At 37.1% G+C, this 20,379-nt stretch overlaps 1 protein-coding gene across 11 annotated transcripts in view; it reads left to right on the forward strand.

The window, feature by feature from the left end:
• The window catches only part of HERC1 (HECT and RLD domain containing E3 ubiquitin protein ligase family member 1), a 194,808-nt gene that overhangs the window by 111,178 nt on the left and 63,251 nt on the right, over nucleotides 1–20,379 (forward strand). For 10 of the 11 annotated variants that reach the window (XM_047074980.1, XM_047074983.1, XM_047074989.1 and 7 more), the window contains exons 26-36: nucleotides 2,429–2,697; nucleotides 4,434–4,649; nucleotides 5,290–5,410; nucleotides 5,640–5,877; nucleotides 6,030–6,223; nucleotides 9,483–9,638; nucleotides 11,982–12,088; nucleotides 12,620–12,730; nucleotides 15,545–15,721; nucleotides 19,684–19,923; nucleotides 20,289–20,372. In XM_047074980.1, the coding sequence (XP_046930936.1) occupies nucleotides 2,429–2,697; nucleotides 4,434–4,649; nucleotides 5,290–5,410; nucleotides 5,640–5,877; nucleotides 6,030–6,223; nucleotides 9,483–9,638; nucleotides 11,982–12,088; nucleotides 12,620–12,730; nucleotides 15,545–15,721; nucleotides 19,684–19,923; nucleotides 20,289–20,372 (1,913 nt within the window). The remainder of the gene's footprint in view (nucleotides 1–2,428; nucleotides 2,698–4,433; nucleotides 4,650–5,289; nucleotides 5,411–5,639; nucleotides 5,878–6,029; nucleotides 6,224–9,482; nucleotides 9,639–11,981; nucleotides 12,089–12,619; nucleotides 12,731–15,544; nucleotides 15,722–19,683; nucleotides 19,924–20,288; nucleotides 20,373–20,379) is intronic. The other variant, XM_047074984.1, reaches the window with a different exon arrangement.

Raw genomic sequence — 20,379 nt, forward strand, 5'->3', positions numbered from 1 at the left:
TGAAATATTTCCTGTCTGACTCTTTATACAAAAAGTTTGACTCTTGCTTTAATTTGCCAAGAGGATTTTAATGGGTTGGCCACCCATTTCTACAACATTTTGGGTTATATCAAAGCAATTCACTCTTTGTATATTCTTCATAGTCAAACCTTTGTGTAGGCAGGCAGTTGACATTTCCGTGTATTGGTGACTCATGAAGTTGATTAATAACAGGAATTTGTAAGATCACCTCCCTCCCATAAAATTAAGGAATTAGCATTATTAATTTTACAGATCAAATTTTTGACCTCCATTTCCTCAATTGGAATTTGAGGACTGGATAATCTTCAAGGTCTCTTTTACATCTGTGGTTCTAACACTAGCTCATTGCACATTTTATTTTCATTTTGAAAAGTAATTTGTAAGTATTGGAAAACAGAACATTTTATTCTGAAATTTTATTATTGAACAAACAAGCTCAGTGCAAAGAGCCAAAAACTATTATTTGTAAGTTAAGGCTAAATCCACATTCTGGATTTGGGGTGCTTACGGAAATGGAAAATGATTATTTCTTTTTTTTTTTAATTAGCTTCTGCTTTATTCTTTATAATTTTTAATTTAATCCATTATGCATACTTGGCATTATTCTTTGGGTTGTTTTACTCTTTTCTGTTTTACGTGAAAAAAATAATCAGCTATGCAGTTTGGAGAATTTTTCAGATTGGTTATTTTTCATGCTCAGTAAAACTGAAAATTCAGCATTTTTTAATCTTAAGAATTCTTGCTAAAACATGGAAGGCAGAGTAACCATGTCTTCTTTGCTATTCTAAATTATTCTAGTAGAAGCATATAAATTAATTCAGTTACTTTATAATATTAGCTAAATTTCTACATCTGATTTTGAAGTCCTGGGGTTTTATTGACACCAGTGTAGTAATTCAGAAATAAGTCAGGCAATCGTTATTTATTAATTTTTTTTCTCTGTGGGCATTAGTGTTTAAATAGTTCTCTTTCCATATCTTTTCCATCTAGTTATACAACAAAACAATTTTTGGAATGCATATTTTATTGACTACCTTAAGATGCATTCCTAATAGAGAAAGTTGGTATATTCATGTGATAGGACATTATACAGTACTCACACAAATGAATTATGGCTACATGTAATAATGTGAATGAATATTGGCAATATACTGATGGAAGAGAGTATGCCCACAAAGATTACATAAAATGATACTTCTTTATAAAGTAAAAACTCACTAAAACTAAACATTATTTGTCTTGGCAATACATATAAGATAAAACAATATTTAACATTAATAAAAGCAAAGGAATGATAAACCCAGGCTTAGGGATAATATAGCCTTAGCTAGGAAGAGATACGGAGAGATGGATTAGAGGAGGAACAGATAGGTAGATACAAGTTACTATCAGTTTTCTAGTTCTTGTGTTCACATTTATTATAAATAAATATAAATACAAAAGCAGGCCATGTGTGGACCAGTGATAAGAGATTATCATGAGCCAAGGATTATGGTTAATCTAATTCATGTACCTGACATCAATTAAATTAAAAAAAAACAAAGCTTGTAAGAATTGGACATTTATATATTTATTTAAAGCTAATATTGGCATATGACTTGTTGTGTTCAAACATACTAACGTATTTGTTGTCTAATGTTTTAGTCTGTTTAGTCTAGAAAATGTCCACTGGCAAAACTAATGATATTATATTTAGCAACTATTGTGACATCACTTGGTAATTTTAAATAGATATCATTTTACTTCAAATCTCTTATATTCTTGTCTGTGAAACTTTGCTTCCTCTATATAGGAGTTTCACAACATGCAGTAAATATGCATATGACACAGTGAAAGTGTTCCTTATATTAATGAAACCCAAAGGGTGATGTTTGTGTCTCCTTTTTGTATAAGTTTACTTGCCCTTCTATATCCATTTTTTGGTAATGTTTCATTGCAGATATGTAGACAGTTTGCTCAGTCTTAACTTACTCTTTGCAATGATAATGTTAAATTGGATGAAATTCTAGTACTTGTAGGTCTTACGAGCAGTGTTCCAAGTGCCTAGTTCTTTTGTGTTCGTAAATGATGGTCTAGTTTAATATCGCAGAGCATTTTAAGCTAAGCATTTTGAGAGCAGCTTCTGCCTTTCTTTTTCTTGTGGCAGTGTGTTGCTAAAGCGCTTTCAGAGACACTGATACATCAAACAGGGCTTTCCCTTTATTTTCTTACATTGCTCTGGTTTTTGTTTGTTTTTTGTTTTTACCAAAGCATTTTGCTCAGATTCACTTAATGCATGCATGTAATTCAAACGTGAGTGTCCATTTCTCACCAGTTGGTATGGTAGCAGCACTCAGCCCTCCCCTAGTTTCAGAATGTATGCTCTACTTGGTTGTTATTGATACATGTTTGTTCTGTTTGTATGTAGGTCCTATGCACAGTCAATTGGAATCCTTGAGTGACTCTTGGGCTCGCTTGAAACATAGCAGAGACTGGTTATGCAACTCCTCTTACTCCTTTGAGTCTGATTTTGATCTTACCAAGTCTTTGGGAGTTCACACTTTGATCGAAAATGTTGTAAGCTTTGTGAGTGGAGATGTGGGGAATGCTCCAGGTTTTAAAGAGCCAGAGGAAAGTATGTCTACGAGTCCCCAGGCCTCTATCATTGCAATGGAACAGCAGCAGTTAAGGGCAGAAGTAAGTCTTTGATTCTTACTCCTCAAGAGGCACTGTGGAAACTTAAATGGAATCACTGTACAATAGTAGAAAAAATTTTTCCTTTTCATCTACTCTTTGCCTCTCCCTCTCCTCCACCTGAACTTTTTGATGTCACTATCATATAATGGCATAATATATTGTTTGAAATGGACAAAGTGCATTTTTAATTGCCATCTCTTAGAGCAAGATACTGTAATCTTAAGTCTTGCCTTGTCTCCTAGAAACTAAAATGAGACTGGCTGGTGAGCATATACATCTGCTTCTTAGAGCCTCCGGTTTTGACCCATTTGTCTCCACTTAAAAAAGGCTAGATTAGGACACCACAGTAGTAATGATGAATGCTGAAGTTAGTGAACAGAACTTTAAGGCGACCTAAGATGCCTGTGTAGCCTCATAGTATTTCCCTCAAAATATTTATTATTCTGGTTTTAACATGTACACAAATTCTTTAATACTCTTCCTTTAGGATGTGGAGGTTAATTCCCGTTCTCTTAAAGTAAGCAGGACTTAGTGTCTCGGAGCTAGCAGAGTATGAAAAGGGAAAAACATGAATAATTTTACATTGCAGAAACCTGACACACATCACCTTAGCCAAGTGATCAAGATTAACATTATCAACAATAAGTTATAGTGACATCATACATCCCTGAAAATAATGTGTTGCGAAGAGGACTTTATAGTATTTTCCCCTAAATCCATAACTCTAGTCCAGTCATGAAAAAATATCAGGCAAGCCCAAATTGTGGGACATTCTGTAAAATACGTGAACAGCTCTTTCGAAGGAAAGATGGCAACTGGGACAGACTAAAAGAGACTAAGGAGACATGACAACTGAATGCAAAATGGTATCTGGGATTGGATCCTGGAACAGAAAAGGAACATTTTGGGAAAACTGGTAAAATCCAAATAAAGTCTGTAGTTTAGTTATAGTGATGTACCAGTGTTCATTTCTTAGTTTTGATAAATGTACCATAGTCACCTAAGATGGTAACATTAGTGGAAAGTAGGAGGAAGGCATACAGGAAGAATCTATACCATGTTTTCAACCCTTCTGTACTATTGTTAAATGTACAGTTATTTCAAAATAAAAAGTTATTGAAAAAAAAAAAAAGAGGGATAGGCTGATGGACTACAGTGGTAGGTTTTGCCCTCCTAGCTAGGGACGAGAGAGCCAGATGTTCAAGAGACCCACAGAAAAACCTTCCAGAAATTCTTTTTCTAATTCTTGAATGAAACACTATTCATTCTATTTAACTTCCCTGTAAGTGAAGGAAGCAGTAATCATAACACTTTATGGTTTTGAACCCTTCATATATATATATATCCTCATGAGCATCACAGTAGCTATGTGAGTAGGTTAGAAAAAGTACTATAGGATTAGCCTTATTTGACACATGAAGAAACTGAGATTCAGAAAGTTAAGTGAGTTTCCCAAGGCCACAAAGTACATGGAAGAGTCTGGCCTTGAAATTAGGTCTCATACATCCAGATCTGCTTTCCTCATTGTCCTGTGTAGCCTCTTAATTACTGAAGTATGCTAGTAGAGTTTTTAGAAATATTTTGATTTTAATGATAAAATAAATGTCTACTTTAATAGAATAGAGCCCTAAGAAACGTCAGGATTTTCTGTGCTAAGTATATTATCTGTGTTGGAATTCCTTTGTGTCTCAGTTCAGTGAAGAACTCTAAAATATATTTATTTTGCTTTTCTCAAGCTACGTTTAGAAGCACTTCACCAGATCCTCGTTCTTTTGTCTGGGATGGAGGAAAAAGGAAGCATCTCTCTGACAGGAAGCAGATCAAACTTGGGCTTCCAGTCATCCACACTGCTCACGTCTGTGAGGCTGCAGTTTCTAGCAGGGTGTTTTGGTTTAGGCACTGTGGGACATGCAGGAGCCAAAGGAGAGAGTGGCCGATTGCATCACTATCAGGTAGGTGACAGATCTGGCGTGTGAGGATGCACCTTGCAGTATATTCAGATTCTAGCCATTTTTTTTTTAAACATCAGTTTAATAATGCTAAGGTTTCTGGTGTTTAACATTGAGATTTAAAAATATAAAGACTTTTAAATGACTCTTAAAGCTATCTAAGTCGTTTAGTTTCCTGAGTAATAGTAGTATAGTGGAGATTAGGTGAACTATGGTACTGTTGTTTTTTTAGATCCTCTGCTGGCTCAGTTGTCATAACCCTTAGCCAAATTGGATAGAGATAGATCTAATTTGGGATAGGGATTGGTGTTTGGGAGGATGGGTTTCCAGAATTTACATTTATACTTTTATCATTTTACCCAGTTTCTCTGATGACTTGAAAAAAATTTTTTTGAGTGTTATCTTTATGTCTTCCATATTTAGAGAAGAAAAATTGCTTTGTGGGAAAGGAGAAAGAATATATAGAATCAGGAATTGTCAAGCATTTAAATATAAATTTATTATAAAGCTTTTATATATTGAACCATACTGAATAATTAAAAACTGCCACAGGACTCTAGCATAGAGTAGGATAAAATGCTATTACTTTTATTTGGGTAGGAGGTGTCATTGTTACTAATAGAAAAAGTAAATCTTTATTCAGGATGGGATCAGAGCAGCTAAAAGAAATATTCAGATTGAAATCCAGGTGGCTGTGCATAAGATTTATCAACAGTTGTCTGCTACCCTAGAGAGAGCTCTACAGGCAAATAAGCATCACATTGGTGAGTAACTGCCCCCACAAATATAAGATGCAGGTTACATTTTATGCTAGATACTTAATGTTCTATATCTTGTTTTAACATTAATAGGTCAATTTACATGTAAAAGAATACATATTTGAAAATGTAGTGGTGTTCCACATTACTATTTATATTTTTGAATATGCTTTGTTTTAGTGTGTTGTTTATTTCAAAGAAAATTCTCAATTGTCTTTCTTTCTTTTTTTTCTAGAAGCCCAGCAACGTCTCCTTTTGGTTACAGTTTTTGCTCTGAGCGTTCACTATCAACCAGTGGATGTTTCTTTGGCAATTTCCACTGGTCTGCTAAACGTATTGTCGCAGTTATGTGGTACAGACACCATGCTGGGACAGCCTCTGCAGTTACTGCCAAAGACGGGTGTTTCTCAGCTTAGTACAGCTTTAAAAGTGGCTAGTACAAGATTGCTCCAAATTCTAGCTATCACTACAGGGTGAGCATTATAGATGTCTTGATGGAACTGTATGGCACCTGGTCTTTTCTCATTTGAGTAATTTCCACTTCCCCCTAATGTCCTTTATGTGTTTAAGTACATTTACCCTACTATGTTATTACCCTTTTTTTTTTCCCTGTTACTTCATGTAGGACTTACGCTGATAAACTGAGCCCCAAAGTAGTTCAGTCCTTGTTGGATCTACTCTGTAGTCAGTTGAAGAATTTGTTGTCCCAAGCTGGTGTACTACTTATGGCCTCTTTTGGAGAAGGGGAAGGAGAAGAGGGTGAAGAAGAAGAAAGAAAAGTTGACTCCAGTGGAGAAACTGAGAAGAGAGATTTCAGAGGTAGCATAAACCTTTTTTTGTCATTATTTACAAGCATTTATTGAGTCCTCATGTGAATATTAGAATGTAGACTTCTTTCTGTTGTGAGGCGTGAAAGAATTTTTTTAGAAAGAATTTTCATTTACTTATTTATAAACTCTTTTGCTCTCCAAATAAGTGTGATTTCGATGAGCTCCTGACTGAACCTCTTCTCTTTAAAGTCTGTTAACCCTGATATAGCAACCATACTGTTCCCTAAGTTCAGCTTCTCCTTGGCTGTCCTGGTTCTAGAATCTAGAGGTTCTAGGTGACTGATACCCCCAGGTTCTGTTTTCTTAGCATTTGATCCTGACAACCCATCTTTAACCATAGTCTTGACTTAAGTGTTCCCTCAGGAACACAGGTTTTCATATATGGAAACTAGGTTAAAATTAAAGGACCTGAACAGTAGAAGTACTTCCTATATCTGCTACATAATTAAGGAATAAAGATTTAAGATTGGCCATTTCTTAAAGAGATTTTTATGAAACTGCCATGTCTTATTACTGTAATAAACTCTGGGAGACCTTAAATCCTCTCTGGACCAAGATGGCTGGCTGGCTGGCTAGCTAACTAGCTAGGCAGCCAGATGAATGAATGGATGGAGAGAGAGCAAGTTACTTAACCTTTCTGTGCCCCCAATTCCCTCATCTGTAAATAAGGATAATAGAACCAACCTCCTTAGAGTGTTTGAAGACTAATTAAATACATGCAAAGCACTTAGAGCAGTGTTTGGCACATAGTGAGAGCTATGAATGTGGATGTTAATATTAATACTGGAATACTGTACTAAATATTAAAATTAAAGTAATATTTAAATAATATTGTGTAGATGGGTTGGTAGAGGAAATACCTGTGGATACAAAAATGATAAAACATGGTCTCTACCCTTAGAGACCTTCTAAGGTAACCAGAGAGGCAGACATGTCAACAAATAATTACACTGTAATACAAGAAGCTCAGAAGAAATAGCTAAATCTCTTAAGTCAGAATCTAGGAGGATATATGAATCTAAGGACTAGCTTTTGGTTTGAGGGGCTACCCCTGTGTCACATTCCTTCTTCCTGTTTATATAAAGAGTGTGGTACTTTTACAAAGACCATGCCAGACTCACAAGGCATGGTAAAATAAACAAGCTTTTAATGCCTCCTCCTGTTTTTCTGAGATCCAGTGAGGGATACAGGGTGATTAAGGTAATAGTTTCTCACCACTCTGTGCAGTACTGCACATATGGACAGCAGGAAAGACCTAATAGAGTTACTTCTCAACTTATAGGCCCCTAGGAAAACTGGGCCCTTCCATATCTAGTAAAGAAAGAAGCACTTCTTCCGTAAGTGCATCTCAGCAGGTGTAAGAGCAGATGGGATTCACATCCATTCCCCTCAGGTCGTCCTAGAGAGAGGGCTGTTGCACCATCTCTATTCATGGGGATGGCTGGGAGTGAGACTGATGCAAGTCAACGGTGGCCAGCTATTAAAAACCCCACAGACACTCTAAAATACTTAACTGAAAGTAAGGTGTACCTTTGATTTCAAACTGGTATTGGTACTGAAACACATACCATCTCCAAGTTGTATTAACCATCTTTCTATTTAAGGTCTCCAAACTTAATTAATTTAACTAATTAACTAATTTAGTATCATGTTACAGAGATACTTGCTGGGAGTGAGGATGGGGAGTAGGATAGAGCCCTCATAACAGATTTTCCCAAGGATCTCTACCAAGAGAGAAGGCTTCATAGAAGAGGTAGCTCTTGAACTGGATTTTGAAGAATGTGTAGGAACAGGGTTGGAGTAGTATGTGGGTATCCAGCTCAGGCTAATAACTTTATATTCTTCAAACTGATATTATAAAAATATTTGCTTATTAGCATTTAAGTAAAGAAGAGGTAGAGGACCATGTAGAGGAATTGTATCAGAGGAGTACAATTGTCTCTCATTGTCACCAGCGTTCTAATTCTGTCGTAGACATGCACACCCATCTCAGCAGAACAGATGTCCTCTAGTTATGACAAGATGTCTGTGAAAGTAGATTGCTGGCCATTTAAGTGTGGTGCCCGTGGTGCGGGGGTCTCCTAAGTGACTCGTCTGTGTATTCCTTAATTTGACATGCCAGGATCTCCCTGAAAGGAATGCTGTGTATAATACTTGCCTCCAAATTATTATGATTTTGTATGTTTTAGTGCCCTGTAGAGATTGATATTCTGGGCAACTGCCTCACTGGCATACTTCTTCCTCTTGGCTCTGAGTAGGATTTGCCAGGCTGAGAGGGTATGAAAGGTGGTGGATGATGATAGAACGTGGTGTGTTACAGGAAGAGCAGATAGTCCTTTGGCCTAAAAATGCACAGGGTGGAGGGAAACTATGAGAGTGGCGACAAGAGAGAAGCCGGTACTGATACTGGTGGAAAAACCGAGAAGATTGCTTAGAGCAAGTTTATATAAGAGATATACATGGAGTTGGTGCTCAGGCAAACCAGACACAGCCTTAGAAATGTGTTTCTTTGTAGAATCTGAAAACACAAAGTCTTCTTTAGGGATGTGATTCTTAATTTGATGGGGCTGGGGGAGGTCACAGACGTTTTGAAAATGTGAATCAAGTTGTGAACTCTTTTACTAGTCAAATGTACACACAATTTTCATACAACTTTAGGGGGTTCACAGACCATTTCTCTCAGATTCTACCTCATAGAACTCTAGACTTGGATAGAGAACTGTTGCATTTTAAAATAGCAGTAAAAAAAAAATGCACAAAACCAAGTACACATACTTTATTCTAGCAACCTCACTATTATTGTACACAGATGTAAAAAATGTTTTTAAGTTCGGCTTTGTTTTCTGACCTTTCCCCATGGTGTTCTTTAAGTTTTTTTTTTTTTAATTTTTTTTCAATGTTTTTATTTATTTTTGGGACAGAGAAAGAGCATGAACGGGGGAGGGGCAGAGAGAGAGGGAGACACAGAATCGGAAACAGGCTCCAGGCTCTGAGCCATCAGCCCAGAGCCTGACGCGGGGCTCGAACTCACGGACCGCGAGATCGTGACCTGGCTGAAGTCGGACGCCCAACCGACTGCGCCACCCAGGCGCCCCAATGTTCTTTAAGTTTTAAAAATTCAGCAGCCAACTGACAACTTAGATTTTGAATTAGGTTTGGGCTAACTACAATCTAAATGCAAGTTACTTGGTATGACTTTTTCCTGTTGATTTTTGGTTGTAATGTAAACTTTTCTCTTTACTCTGCAGCTGCTCTTAGGAAACAACATGCAGCAGAACTGCATCTGGGGGATTTTTTAGTTTTTCTTCGCAGAGTTGTATCTTCAAAAGCAATTCAATCAAAAATGGCTTCCCCAAAATGGACAGAGGTGCTTCTAAACATAGCATCTCAGAAGTGTTCTTCAGGTATATGACTTTTGCCTTATTTTAGAGTGTTTTTATACATTACGTGTATTTTATTCAGATAATACCACACTTTAACAACATTGAATATTTGACCTTGATTTCAAGACTTTTGTTTTCTGAGTACTTACTCGGTCAAAAGAAAAGTCCAATTTCAGGAGTAAAATTTGATAGGAATTAATAGAAAGTAGCACCAGGCTAGATTATGGATTTAATCTAAAGAGAACTTGGCTCTATTTGTTTGGATTACCATAATAAAAATAAGCAGAGAACATCCTGTTTAATAATTGGTGCAGATTTTGATGTCACTTGTTGGATTATCAAAATGCAGGTCTGATTGTCCGTTCTCTATAATCATAACATGATTTCTGTTGTCTTGATTGTAACTTCTGATTGTATGCTGTCTATGTGAGCTCTATGTAATAAGCTTAACTCCAAGTTCTTAGTCTAAAAGTCTGGTCAGCCTTCATAGATTACTGTCAGTCCTTTCCTAATTTTTTTTTTTTTTTAAGTTTATTCATTTATTTTGAGAGAGAGCACAAGCGGAGGAGGGGCAGAGAACTGAGAGAGAGAAAGAGAGAGAGAGAGAGGCATGTGGAGCTCAAATTCATGAACCGTGAGATCATGACCTGAGCCCAAGTCGGACACTTAAATGACTGAGCCACCTAGGTGCCCCACCCTCCAGTTTTTTTTTTTTTTTTAAATTTTTTTTTTTTAACGTTTTTATTTATTTTTGGGACAGAGAGAGACAGAGCATGAACGGGGGAGGGGCAGAGAGAGAGGGAGACACAGAATCGGAAACAGGCTCCAGGCTCTGAGCCATCCGCCCAGAACCTGACGCGGGGCTCGAACTCACGGACCGCGAGATCGTGACCTGGCTGAAGTCGGACGCTTAACCGACTGCGCCACCCAGGCGCCCCTCCAGTTTTTTTTTTAATTGTGGTAAAATATATATAAAATTTGCAGTGCTGTAAAATATAAAATGTACAGCTTTTAATTATTTAAGTGTATAATTCAGTGATATTCACTATATTCACAGTGTTACTCAGCCATTACTACTCTCCATTCTGGAACTTTTTTATCATCCCTAGTCTTTCTTAAATAGGCTAAAACAAATTTAATTTTCCATGGTACATGTTGTTTTATATGTATACGTTGTCAATATACTTTGCTAGTTTTTCTTAACTCGTATAACTTATAACAGGCTTTTTTTCTCATTTAATAAGGTGAAGCTTATATAATATTAAAGTCTTGGAGCATAAAGAAAAAAACAGATATTCATTTATTTTTAACTGGTTTTGTTGTAGTAGTAGGTATAAAAAAGAGCATCATTATTCTGACTCTGCTTTTGCTTAGTTCAGAAAAGTACAAACTGCTTACTCCCCATTAATCCGAACAGTCTCTGTGAGGCAGTCAAGGCATGGATGGAGAAGCAATGAAAGGATATGAAAACCTGAGCTTTAGAGATTAACAAACCTGTTTAAAATTCTCCTTCTGCCTCAGCTGAGCTATGGTCACATTACTTAACTTCTCTCAGCCTCACTTTCCTCATCAGTAAAACAGGGATGTGATGTAGGATTTATAAAGATCAATAGAGTTAATGTGTGTGAAATGCATAGCATAGTACCTGGCACAGGTAGTTATTATAGTGCTGTTCCCTTTTATATACAGAAAAACTGAGACGTAAACATGAATATTCATGTACATTAGTGGGTCTGGGCTGAGTCCAGAATTCTTGTGATAATAGGTTGAAGTGTTGTCCATTCCACCCATAAATGCTTAGGAGCCTCAAATATGTTTATGCAAGAAGTTCATTTACACTTTTAAAAAAAATTTTAATGTTTATTTTTGAGAGAGAAAGTGAGAGTGGGGGAAGGACAGAGAGAAAGGGAGACAGAATCCAAAGCAGGCTCCAGGCTCTGAGCTGTCAGCACAGAGCCTGATGCAGGGCTCCAACTCAAAAAGGTCACAACCTGAGCCAAAGTCAGACGCTTAACCAACTGAACCCCTAGGTGCCCCATTTACACTTTTTAAAAAATGTTTGTTTATTTTTGAGAAAGAGAGAAAGAGAGAGAGAGAGAGAGAGAGAGAGAGAGAGAGAGAGAGACCTAGAGACCTAGCACAAGTAGGGGAGGGGCAGAGAATGAGGGAGACACAGAATCCGAAGCAGGTTCCAGGCTCCAAGCTGGAGTACAGAGCCCTACATGGGGTTCGAACTCACGAACCATCAGATCATGACCTGAGTCAAAGTCAGACACTTAACCAACTAAGTCACCCAGGCGCCCCTCAGTTACACTTTGAATTTAAGTCACACTGATAATAAGAAAATGTCTTTTCCCTCCCCAGGTATTCCTCTCGTTGGTAACCTAAGAACAAGGCTCCTTGCACTTCATGTCCTTGAGGCTGTGCTACCAGCTTGTGAATCTGGCGTAGAAGATGATCAAATGGCTCAGGTTTCTATTTTTAAAGCTATTAGAAGATACTTTTCACATCTGTAACATTATTTTTCCAAAATCTAAATTATAGTCTCTTCAGTTGTAAATGTATCATTTATTTAATAGCTAGACTTCTCCTTCTGAAATTGCTTTATTATTTAATTTCCAAGCAAGGAGAAAGAGAAATTAAGTTATGGGTGTGAGGAGTAGGGAGATAGTGAATACTTAAAAGGTCAGAAGGAAAGGAAGATCTGTGGAATTTCTTCCTAGGTTTGGGCCTTTAGAGAGAGAAGTGTGTGAGGTTGTGTGTCTTCATCAGATGTCCATGTAGCGAAGAAACATGAGGGTAGTGGGACCCACTTTCTAGTGGATTAATGATCTTTCTAGAAACAAGATATTTAAATTACAGCCAACCACTGAAAGTAGTTGTTGACTTTGGTATGATGAAATTTTACATGTGGCTTAGTATTACTTACATGATTTATCTTTTCTAATATTACTTAAAATCACCTTTACAAATTTCATCATTCTTTTTCCTTCAATAAATAGGTTGTTGAACGCCTCTTTTCCCTTCTGTCGGACTGTATGTGGGAGACACCCATTGCTCAGGCCAAACATGCTATTCAGATAAAGGAAAAAGAACAAGAAATAAAGTTACAGGTAAGCGATTCTTCCAAAAAGGTATTTTTAGACCACACAAGTAAATACCCTGTCTCCTGTCTCTGGATCCCTTCTTCTCTGAGGGACTTGGTTCTACCAGTTACTCCATATTCTCTCTGCACTTTCTTCTTCTCCACTGGTTCTTTCTTCTCAGCTTATAAACATCTCTAATTCCCACCCTCCCAAACTCCTTTTTACCAGGAAGCCTCCCGTGTTCCTGTCTTTTCTTTCATTGCTAAGCTTCTCAAAAAAGTAATTTTATACATGTTGGGGCCACTCCTTAGTTCTCATTTTCTCTTCAACTCAATTGTTGATCTTCCATCAGAGCACCGAAATTAAATGACAAAGTTAAGTGCCAATTGCTAAATATAGGATACACTTTTTTGTCCACATCTTACTCTGTCTCTGGAAACTCTAGCCTTCTATTGTTTTCAAAACTACCTTATTCTACATTGCTAGTCCTCTGCCCATCCTTGGTTCCCTCTAGAGGCATCTCTTCTTTGGTGCCACGTTCTCCTAGCCTCCATCCCAAACACTGCTGGCCCTCAGAGTTCCAGTCTTAGCTTTTCCAACAGCCTCAGTATATCCGGGACCACTTTCACCTGTATGCAATGCCTTCCAAACTTAAATGCTAGCCCGGGTGTCTCCCCATCAAATCTTTATACTTTTCTCCCTGTTCCATTTTCTAATTGATGGCACCATCATTCACATAGCATTTCAAACCTGAATTCTTGGGAATTCTGGATTTTCCTGATGTCTCCCGATCCACATAGTCATTGGGCCCCATTGATTTTACTTCCTATATAGCTCTTAAATCCATTCATTTAGCTACCTTAATCTTTCTCTTGGTTTTTTGAGTCCACACTTTTTCTGGTTTTCCTTCTATCTCAGTACAGTGACCTCTTCTCATTCTTTTATATTGGTTCTTCCCTCTTCTGTTTAAGTGTTAGATTATCCCAGGCCTCCCAAGACCCCTTCTTTTTCTCACCATCATCCCCATTCCCTTCCCTTCACCCAACAAAACCTTATTCAGACACATATGCTGTTGCTTCCCAAATTTTTAATTCCAGTTCTAACATTTTCCCTGAATTCTGGGCTACCATATCCATCTTCTACTTGCCTTACCACTTGAATGATAGTCTAGTAGGCATCTCATACTTCATAGCATTTTTAGTTCTATCAGATCCTGTTCCTTCCTCAGCTTTCCTATCTTCCTAGTTAGTGACTTGACGAAAAAAACCTAGGTGTTATCCTCTTTCTGTCACCACTACCCTCCCGCCCCCCATTTTCTCCTGCTATACAATCTCCAAGTCCTATTGTTTCCTTTGTAAAATATAACTTGAATTTGCCCACCTCCTCATTTCTCTGCCATCACCCTGTTCCAAGCCACTATCATCTCTGACTTGGACTATGTGGTAGTCTCCTAAATGGCCTTTTTGTTTTCATTTTTAATTCCCTATAGTCCTTTCTCTGCATGGGATTTAGAATGATCTTTTAAATTGTAAGTCATAGCATGTTGGTACTGTACTTAAAACCTTCCATTGGTTTCTCATCATTCTTGGGATAAAATCTAGAACTATTTGTTCTCCCCCCTTTGCTCACTACACTCAGAACAACTTGCCTTCTTCCTGTTTCTTGAACACACTAAGTTTGTTCCTTCGTTTATGCTTTGCATGGCTATTCTTTCTACCTAGAGTACTTCCCCCATAGGTTTTTCAGATGTCAAGTTCTTCTTACTATTCAGGTCTCAATTATCACTTCAGAGAGTCCTTTCCTTATCCTCAATCTAGAGTTAGTTGTCACATACTCTGTTACATGATTTGCTTTAATTTTGACATAGCACTTATTACCTGATATTTTTTATTTATCTTCTATCTCTACCTTCTAAAATGTAAGTTCTAATATATATATAAAATATATTATAGTTAATAAATATAATATATATCATATTTTTAAATTAATATATAATATATAATATGTAACATATATAATATAAGTTCTGTGAGATCAGAGATCTTATCTCTATCTATCTAATATACTGCTGAATATATAGGACCTGGTATAGTAGTAGATACTTAATACTCATTGAATGAATTAATAAGTTCAAGTTCTCAGTATTTTTTACTTGAACTCTTGTGATAATCTTCTGATTGATCTCTCTGCCTTCATCCTATATACACCTGGTAGAACAATGTTTCTAAAGCACAGATCTGATTAGAGATTCTCTATATAAATTTGTGTAGGCACTCCCTGTTATCTGTTAGGTTCAAACTTAAAATGGCGTTCAAGACATTCCATGATGTTCTCTTTTCTCTTTCTAGCCTCCTTTTTTGCTGTCTCATCCTCTAGACATTCCACACTGCTTACAATTACCATAGATCACTGAACTCTTTTGTACCTCCATGCCTTGGCACCATGGTTTATATACTGCCTAAATGTCTTCCTCTTCTTTGACCATCTGCTGAATGCCTCATCATTTAGGACTCACCTCAGAAGTCCTCCTCTTTTGAATGCTTTCCTTCTCTTTCCCAAGCATGTTTAGACACTTAAACCTTTTTGTTTCTGCAATACTTGCATGTAACTCTTGTTATTCTCCACAGTACTGGTGGTACTTATTTCTTTGACCCTAATTGGACCGTAAGCTTTATGCATGGACCCCGCTGTATTTATCATTGAGTTTCCTTGCTTACATTGTACCTGGTACATAGTAGATACTTAATAAATATTTGTGAAATAAAACCAAAGAGTCTTAGAATATATATTAACTGAGATCTGAATTATTCCGAAATACTGACCCAGCTTCCTTTTTGGTAGAAGCAGGGAGAGTTAGAGGAAGAAGATGAGAATCTTCCTATACAAGAAGTATCCTTTGATCCAGAGAAAGCTCAGTGTTGTCTAGTGGAGAATGGACAGATTTTAACTCATGGCAGTGGAGGAAAAGGATATGGATTGGCATCAACTGGAGTAACTTCTGGATGCTATCAGTGGAAGGTATGTAGAATTCCAAGTAGTTTTTAGCATTTTGTGTTTTAGTCCTTAACCAAAAAATGTTCTTACCAAAAATGTGTATCAAAAACTTTTTAAAAATCATATGTAGGGACGCCTGGCTGGCTCAGTCAGTAGAGCATGCAACTCCTGATCTCAGGGTTGTGAGTTCAAGCCCTATGTTGGGCATGGAGCCTACTTAAAAAAAAAAATCATATGTAAATGTTTTATCATTATGTAAGATGTTAACATAAATGGAAACTGAATGAAGGTATACAGGAACTCTATTATTTTTGTAACTTCTATAATGTCTTCTAAAGTTACCTGAAATTTTTTTTTTAAATGAACAGTTAAAAAATTACGATAATCCCTCTCAATGAGGGATCACAGAGATCATACTCAGCCATGAAAATACAATAATGATGTGATGTTTCTGCCTGGGAAAGCCCATTAGAGATTCCATGCCCAAGATTTTTATTGGGTGCTGGTCACCCTCTGACATACACTAAAATTTTAGATTCCCAGAAGGAAAGCAGGTGTTTATGTTAAACTATAACGTTGTACAAAACAGCCTAGGCACAATGAGCTACCCTTCTTGTAAAGTTTTTATCACTGAAGGGAACTGGTTATCATTCTAGTTCCAGATGCCAGCCAAGGACCAACATTGCAAGCAGGCCTTTCTATGGATGGCAGTCTCTGCTATATTAATTCCTTTTTGTCACAGTTGACCCCGTTGGCTCTTGGCCATAGTCTCTTTATAGTAAAATTATATAGTGTGTGTGTGTGTGTGTGTGTGTATATGTATGTGTATGTGTGTGTGTGTGTGTGTGTGTGTGTGTGTATATATATATATATACACACACACACACATATATATATATATGTGTGTAGTATATACTATAAATAATATAGTATATTATTATCAGTAGGGCGCCAGGCAACAGGGTGAGACCAGCCTGTACTATTGACTTCAGTTATGCTTCCTTGGTGGTTTTAGACTTAGCTAGTTAAAAACAAATCTCATTAACCATAAATGTCTGTCATAGAAAGTCATGTGGATTTGTCTTTAAGTTTTTTATATTAACTCACTTAGGCATCAGTTCAGCACAGCACACCTCTGGCCAGTCCAGGGCTCAGGTAGTGTCATGATAGGGTGTATACACAAGAAATACAATTCTAGAAGGCATACATGCTATCCCTGGAAACAAAGAGTTTACAATTGTTAGGATACCCCTAATCAGGTTAAGCAGAACATGTTAACAGGGCCCCATTGTGACATTCCACTAGAGGGCCCCCCACTCTCTATTCCCAGTGCAGTTTGAATAATCTAGAGTCAGTGGGACTCAGATACTGCCTAAAGGCAGTCATTTAAATGGTTTTGTTTTTCTCTGACTTCACTTTATCTGCCTGAAGAGCATGATGACATCTAGAGGTGTGCTGGAAATGTGCAGGTGCTGGGGCCAGCCACCCCCCGTTTCTTACAGCCTGTCATTTGTAATGGGAGGCTCAGCAGTCAGGTTGAATATGAAGTAATCTCAGTAGCCTTCAAGACAATATGGATTTTTTTCCCCTCTAAAGAGAAGCAGTTCTCAAAAACAAAGATCATTAATGCCTTCCCCACTCCTCCACACTTCCCAAGGGTCTGGGTTTTTGTTTTTTTTCCCCCCTTATTCTAAAATCAGTATGTCTCATTTAGTAATTATAACTTCAGATTTTTTCCATCATTTTTTTTGTCTTCATTTAGACCTTTTGTCCAGAAGGGTTGGGTGCAAGGACAAAAGAATTTTCACACAAAAACATTTTCATACAACTTAACCAGAAGAGTTAGTTGGGAGATTGGTCAGGACAAAAGCCCAGTTAAAAAATTTTTTTATTTCAAAATAGAAAGTTTAAAAACCTCCTCTTTTATCCTAATCATTTATCTAGTTAGCAGCCTAGAAAGATAAATCTCTTTCTGCGAGAGCTTCTTTTAATAAAAGGCCTTAGTAAAATAAGTGTATCAGAAGAAAGATGTGACATGTAGTCAAGCTATCAGTCTGTTGTTGCAAACTGCAACTAATCCAAAAACCTGAGCATAAGTCAACAGCAGTGGGATGTCCCCAAGAAGAGGTTGACAGTCCAGTTAATTAAGAGTGGATGGCAGGGTTATACTCCCTGGGGTATGCCTTCCTCCAACTTTCTATTTTGAGCAGGAATTGCAAGTTAGGAGTATAATCGTTTTCTTTGTCAGAAATATGGAGCCAATTAGTTCAAATTTAGATGGTTACATAAAAGAAAAAGCCCTTACCCAGGGGTATCTGCAAGTGATCTGGACAGTCCAGCAGAATCGATGATATTTTCATAGTTTTTGGCCCCACAGAGGAGTCCTAAATCCACAACAGTCCCAGAATTTAGGTTTTGTTCATTGGGCCAGTTTCTGCTTTTAAGTTGAGCATAGCTCATGTTAGGTTGAAACAGCCCAAGGCAGATAATTTCAGGTTTTAGATTAGAGTCAGGTCCAGGTAATTAGGATCTATAAATTCAGGATTCTAAAAAGCTAAGCAACTTTTTTGGCAGCAATGAAGCATAGATGCTTGTAAGACCAAACTGCTGTGTTTTAAGTCAAAGTGACAAGTAATACTTTTGTAGGTGGTTTTGTTTGTTTGTTTTGTTTTTGTTTTTTTGCCTTGTCAATCTTTAGAGTCCAAATTTCGCCAGTCAAAATTTAGGTTGGAAAATCATTAGCCTCTAAGAGTCAGATATCAGATTTTACAAAACTCAATGGCAAGTAAAACTGCTTTTTAAAACTCTGAAAGTGTATCTGTGTATCTCTCTCTGGAGATTACCACTCTTTTTATTTGGTCTCTCTTTTTCCAGAGGCAAAAATCATCAGTTATGGAAACTTATTTTTGTCTCCAATACTCAAAAGAGTTTAAATTTACCCACTGGTGGTAGAAAACATGGAAGTTGGATCTCCCTAACAATTTTTCTTTTGCAGCTTTCACTGATCAGGATGATCCCTTAGGATTTATTAATTTTACATCAATTTTTATCATACATCCAGATGCAGTAGCCACAGAACACTTGCAAATGCTTTTTTTAAAAATTTACTTTTACCCTCAGATTTCAGGTTTACTCAAAGCCCTAGCAGTAAATTTAGGGTAATTCATTGGGTCAGGACCACTGCTACAGCAGTGGAAGCATCTAGGCTAAAGAAAATATCTAGAGAGGTGTTTGTATTTTCATTTCTTTTTTCTTTTTTTGTTTATTTAAAGCTTTGCTCCAGCTTTGGGAACTGATTGATCTTTTTTTCCTCTTGGAGGAAAAAGCAACACAAACTTCTAATATTTTTGATCTACACAGAACTCTCCTTCAGGGAAATTTGAACTCTTCCCCCTCCTGCCCAGAGGAGAGGCAACTGCAAGTTAATTTTTATTATTTGGCCCATCCAAAGCCTTTTTATAAGGATGTTTGGGCCCCTTTCTCTTCCCGCCTACAAGAGAGCACACTACAAACTTTATCCTCTTTTTGACTCACTTTAGCTAACAGGGCTTAAAGCAGTCACTGGAGTCAGTGAACTAACTCTCCTATGGTTGGATCTATTACTTTTGAATTCCATAGGTAACTTTTATCTCTCTCAACAGATAGCAGTTTACCTGCTGTTTCATAACACCTGTAACTCTGTAGCCCACCAGGCACCAGAGCACCATCTTTTCCCACTTGTCTCTCTCTCTTTTCTCCAGATAATACTGTAACTATGTTTTAATGAGTTAGAATTGTTCTAGTCTAGTGAATTTTCATTTATTTTATAAAATGATGAAATTGTTTCATTTATATGTTATTTTCACTTGGGCTGAAAATGAACTTATCGTATTCCCATAAATGCATCAATGTTACTTGTGAGCATATTCCCCAGTATTGGTTTATACAGTTAATTATACATAAACAAGTTTTTTGAATATTAGTGAACATTACCATTTTCATTTTAGTTTTACATTGTGAAGGAAAACAGAGGTAATGAAGGCACGTGTGTTGGAGTTTCTCGCTGGCCAGTACATGACTTTAACCACCGTACTACCTCCGATATGTGGCTGTACCGGGCCTACAGTGGTAACCTCTATCACAATGGAGAACAGACTCTGACGTTGTCCAGTTTTACTCAAGGAGATTTCATTACCTGTGTGTTAGACATGGAAGCCAGAACCATTTCCTTTGGGAAAAATGGAGAGGTACTGAAACTCATTGACAAGCATTGCATGTTTTCTTTTTTATTTACACTCAACTCAGTTATTTAAGTGCTGATTACTCAATTAATACGTTATCCACCCTTTGCTTTTTCTCTAATACCTTTTGGTTCTTTTAGTATTTACCAGGACCACAGAAACAACAGAAAGATAGTAAATTCCCAGTAAGATTTTTGAAGCAGATGAACAAATCAGCATCATTAGTTATATGTGGAATTTTCTTGGTTAGCAGGGTTGAGATTTGATCTTATAAATTGTGTTCTGTCTCATAAGAGCTTTGAGTCTTAATGTAATTAGATATTCCATATTTTTAAAAAAAATGTGTTTTCGTCTCCTCTGCCACACTATAGGAACCCAAATTGGCTTTTGAAGATGTGGACGCAGCAGAGTTATACCCGTGTGTAATGTTCTATAGTAGCAACCCAGGGGAGAAGGTAATGA

The sequence above is a fragment of the Lynx rufus genome, unplaced genomic scaffold, assembly GCF_022079265.1.
Source record: "Lynx rufus isolate CCGP_SWC_20201006 ecotype Redwood Valley unplaced genomic scaffold, mLynRuf1.p SCAF_13, whole genome shotgun sequence".
NCBI lineage: Eukaryota > Metazoa > Chordata > Mammalia > Carnivora > Felidae > Lynx > Lynx rufus.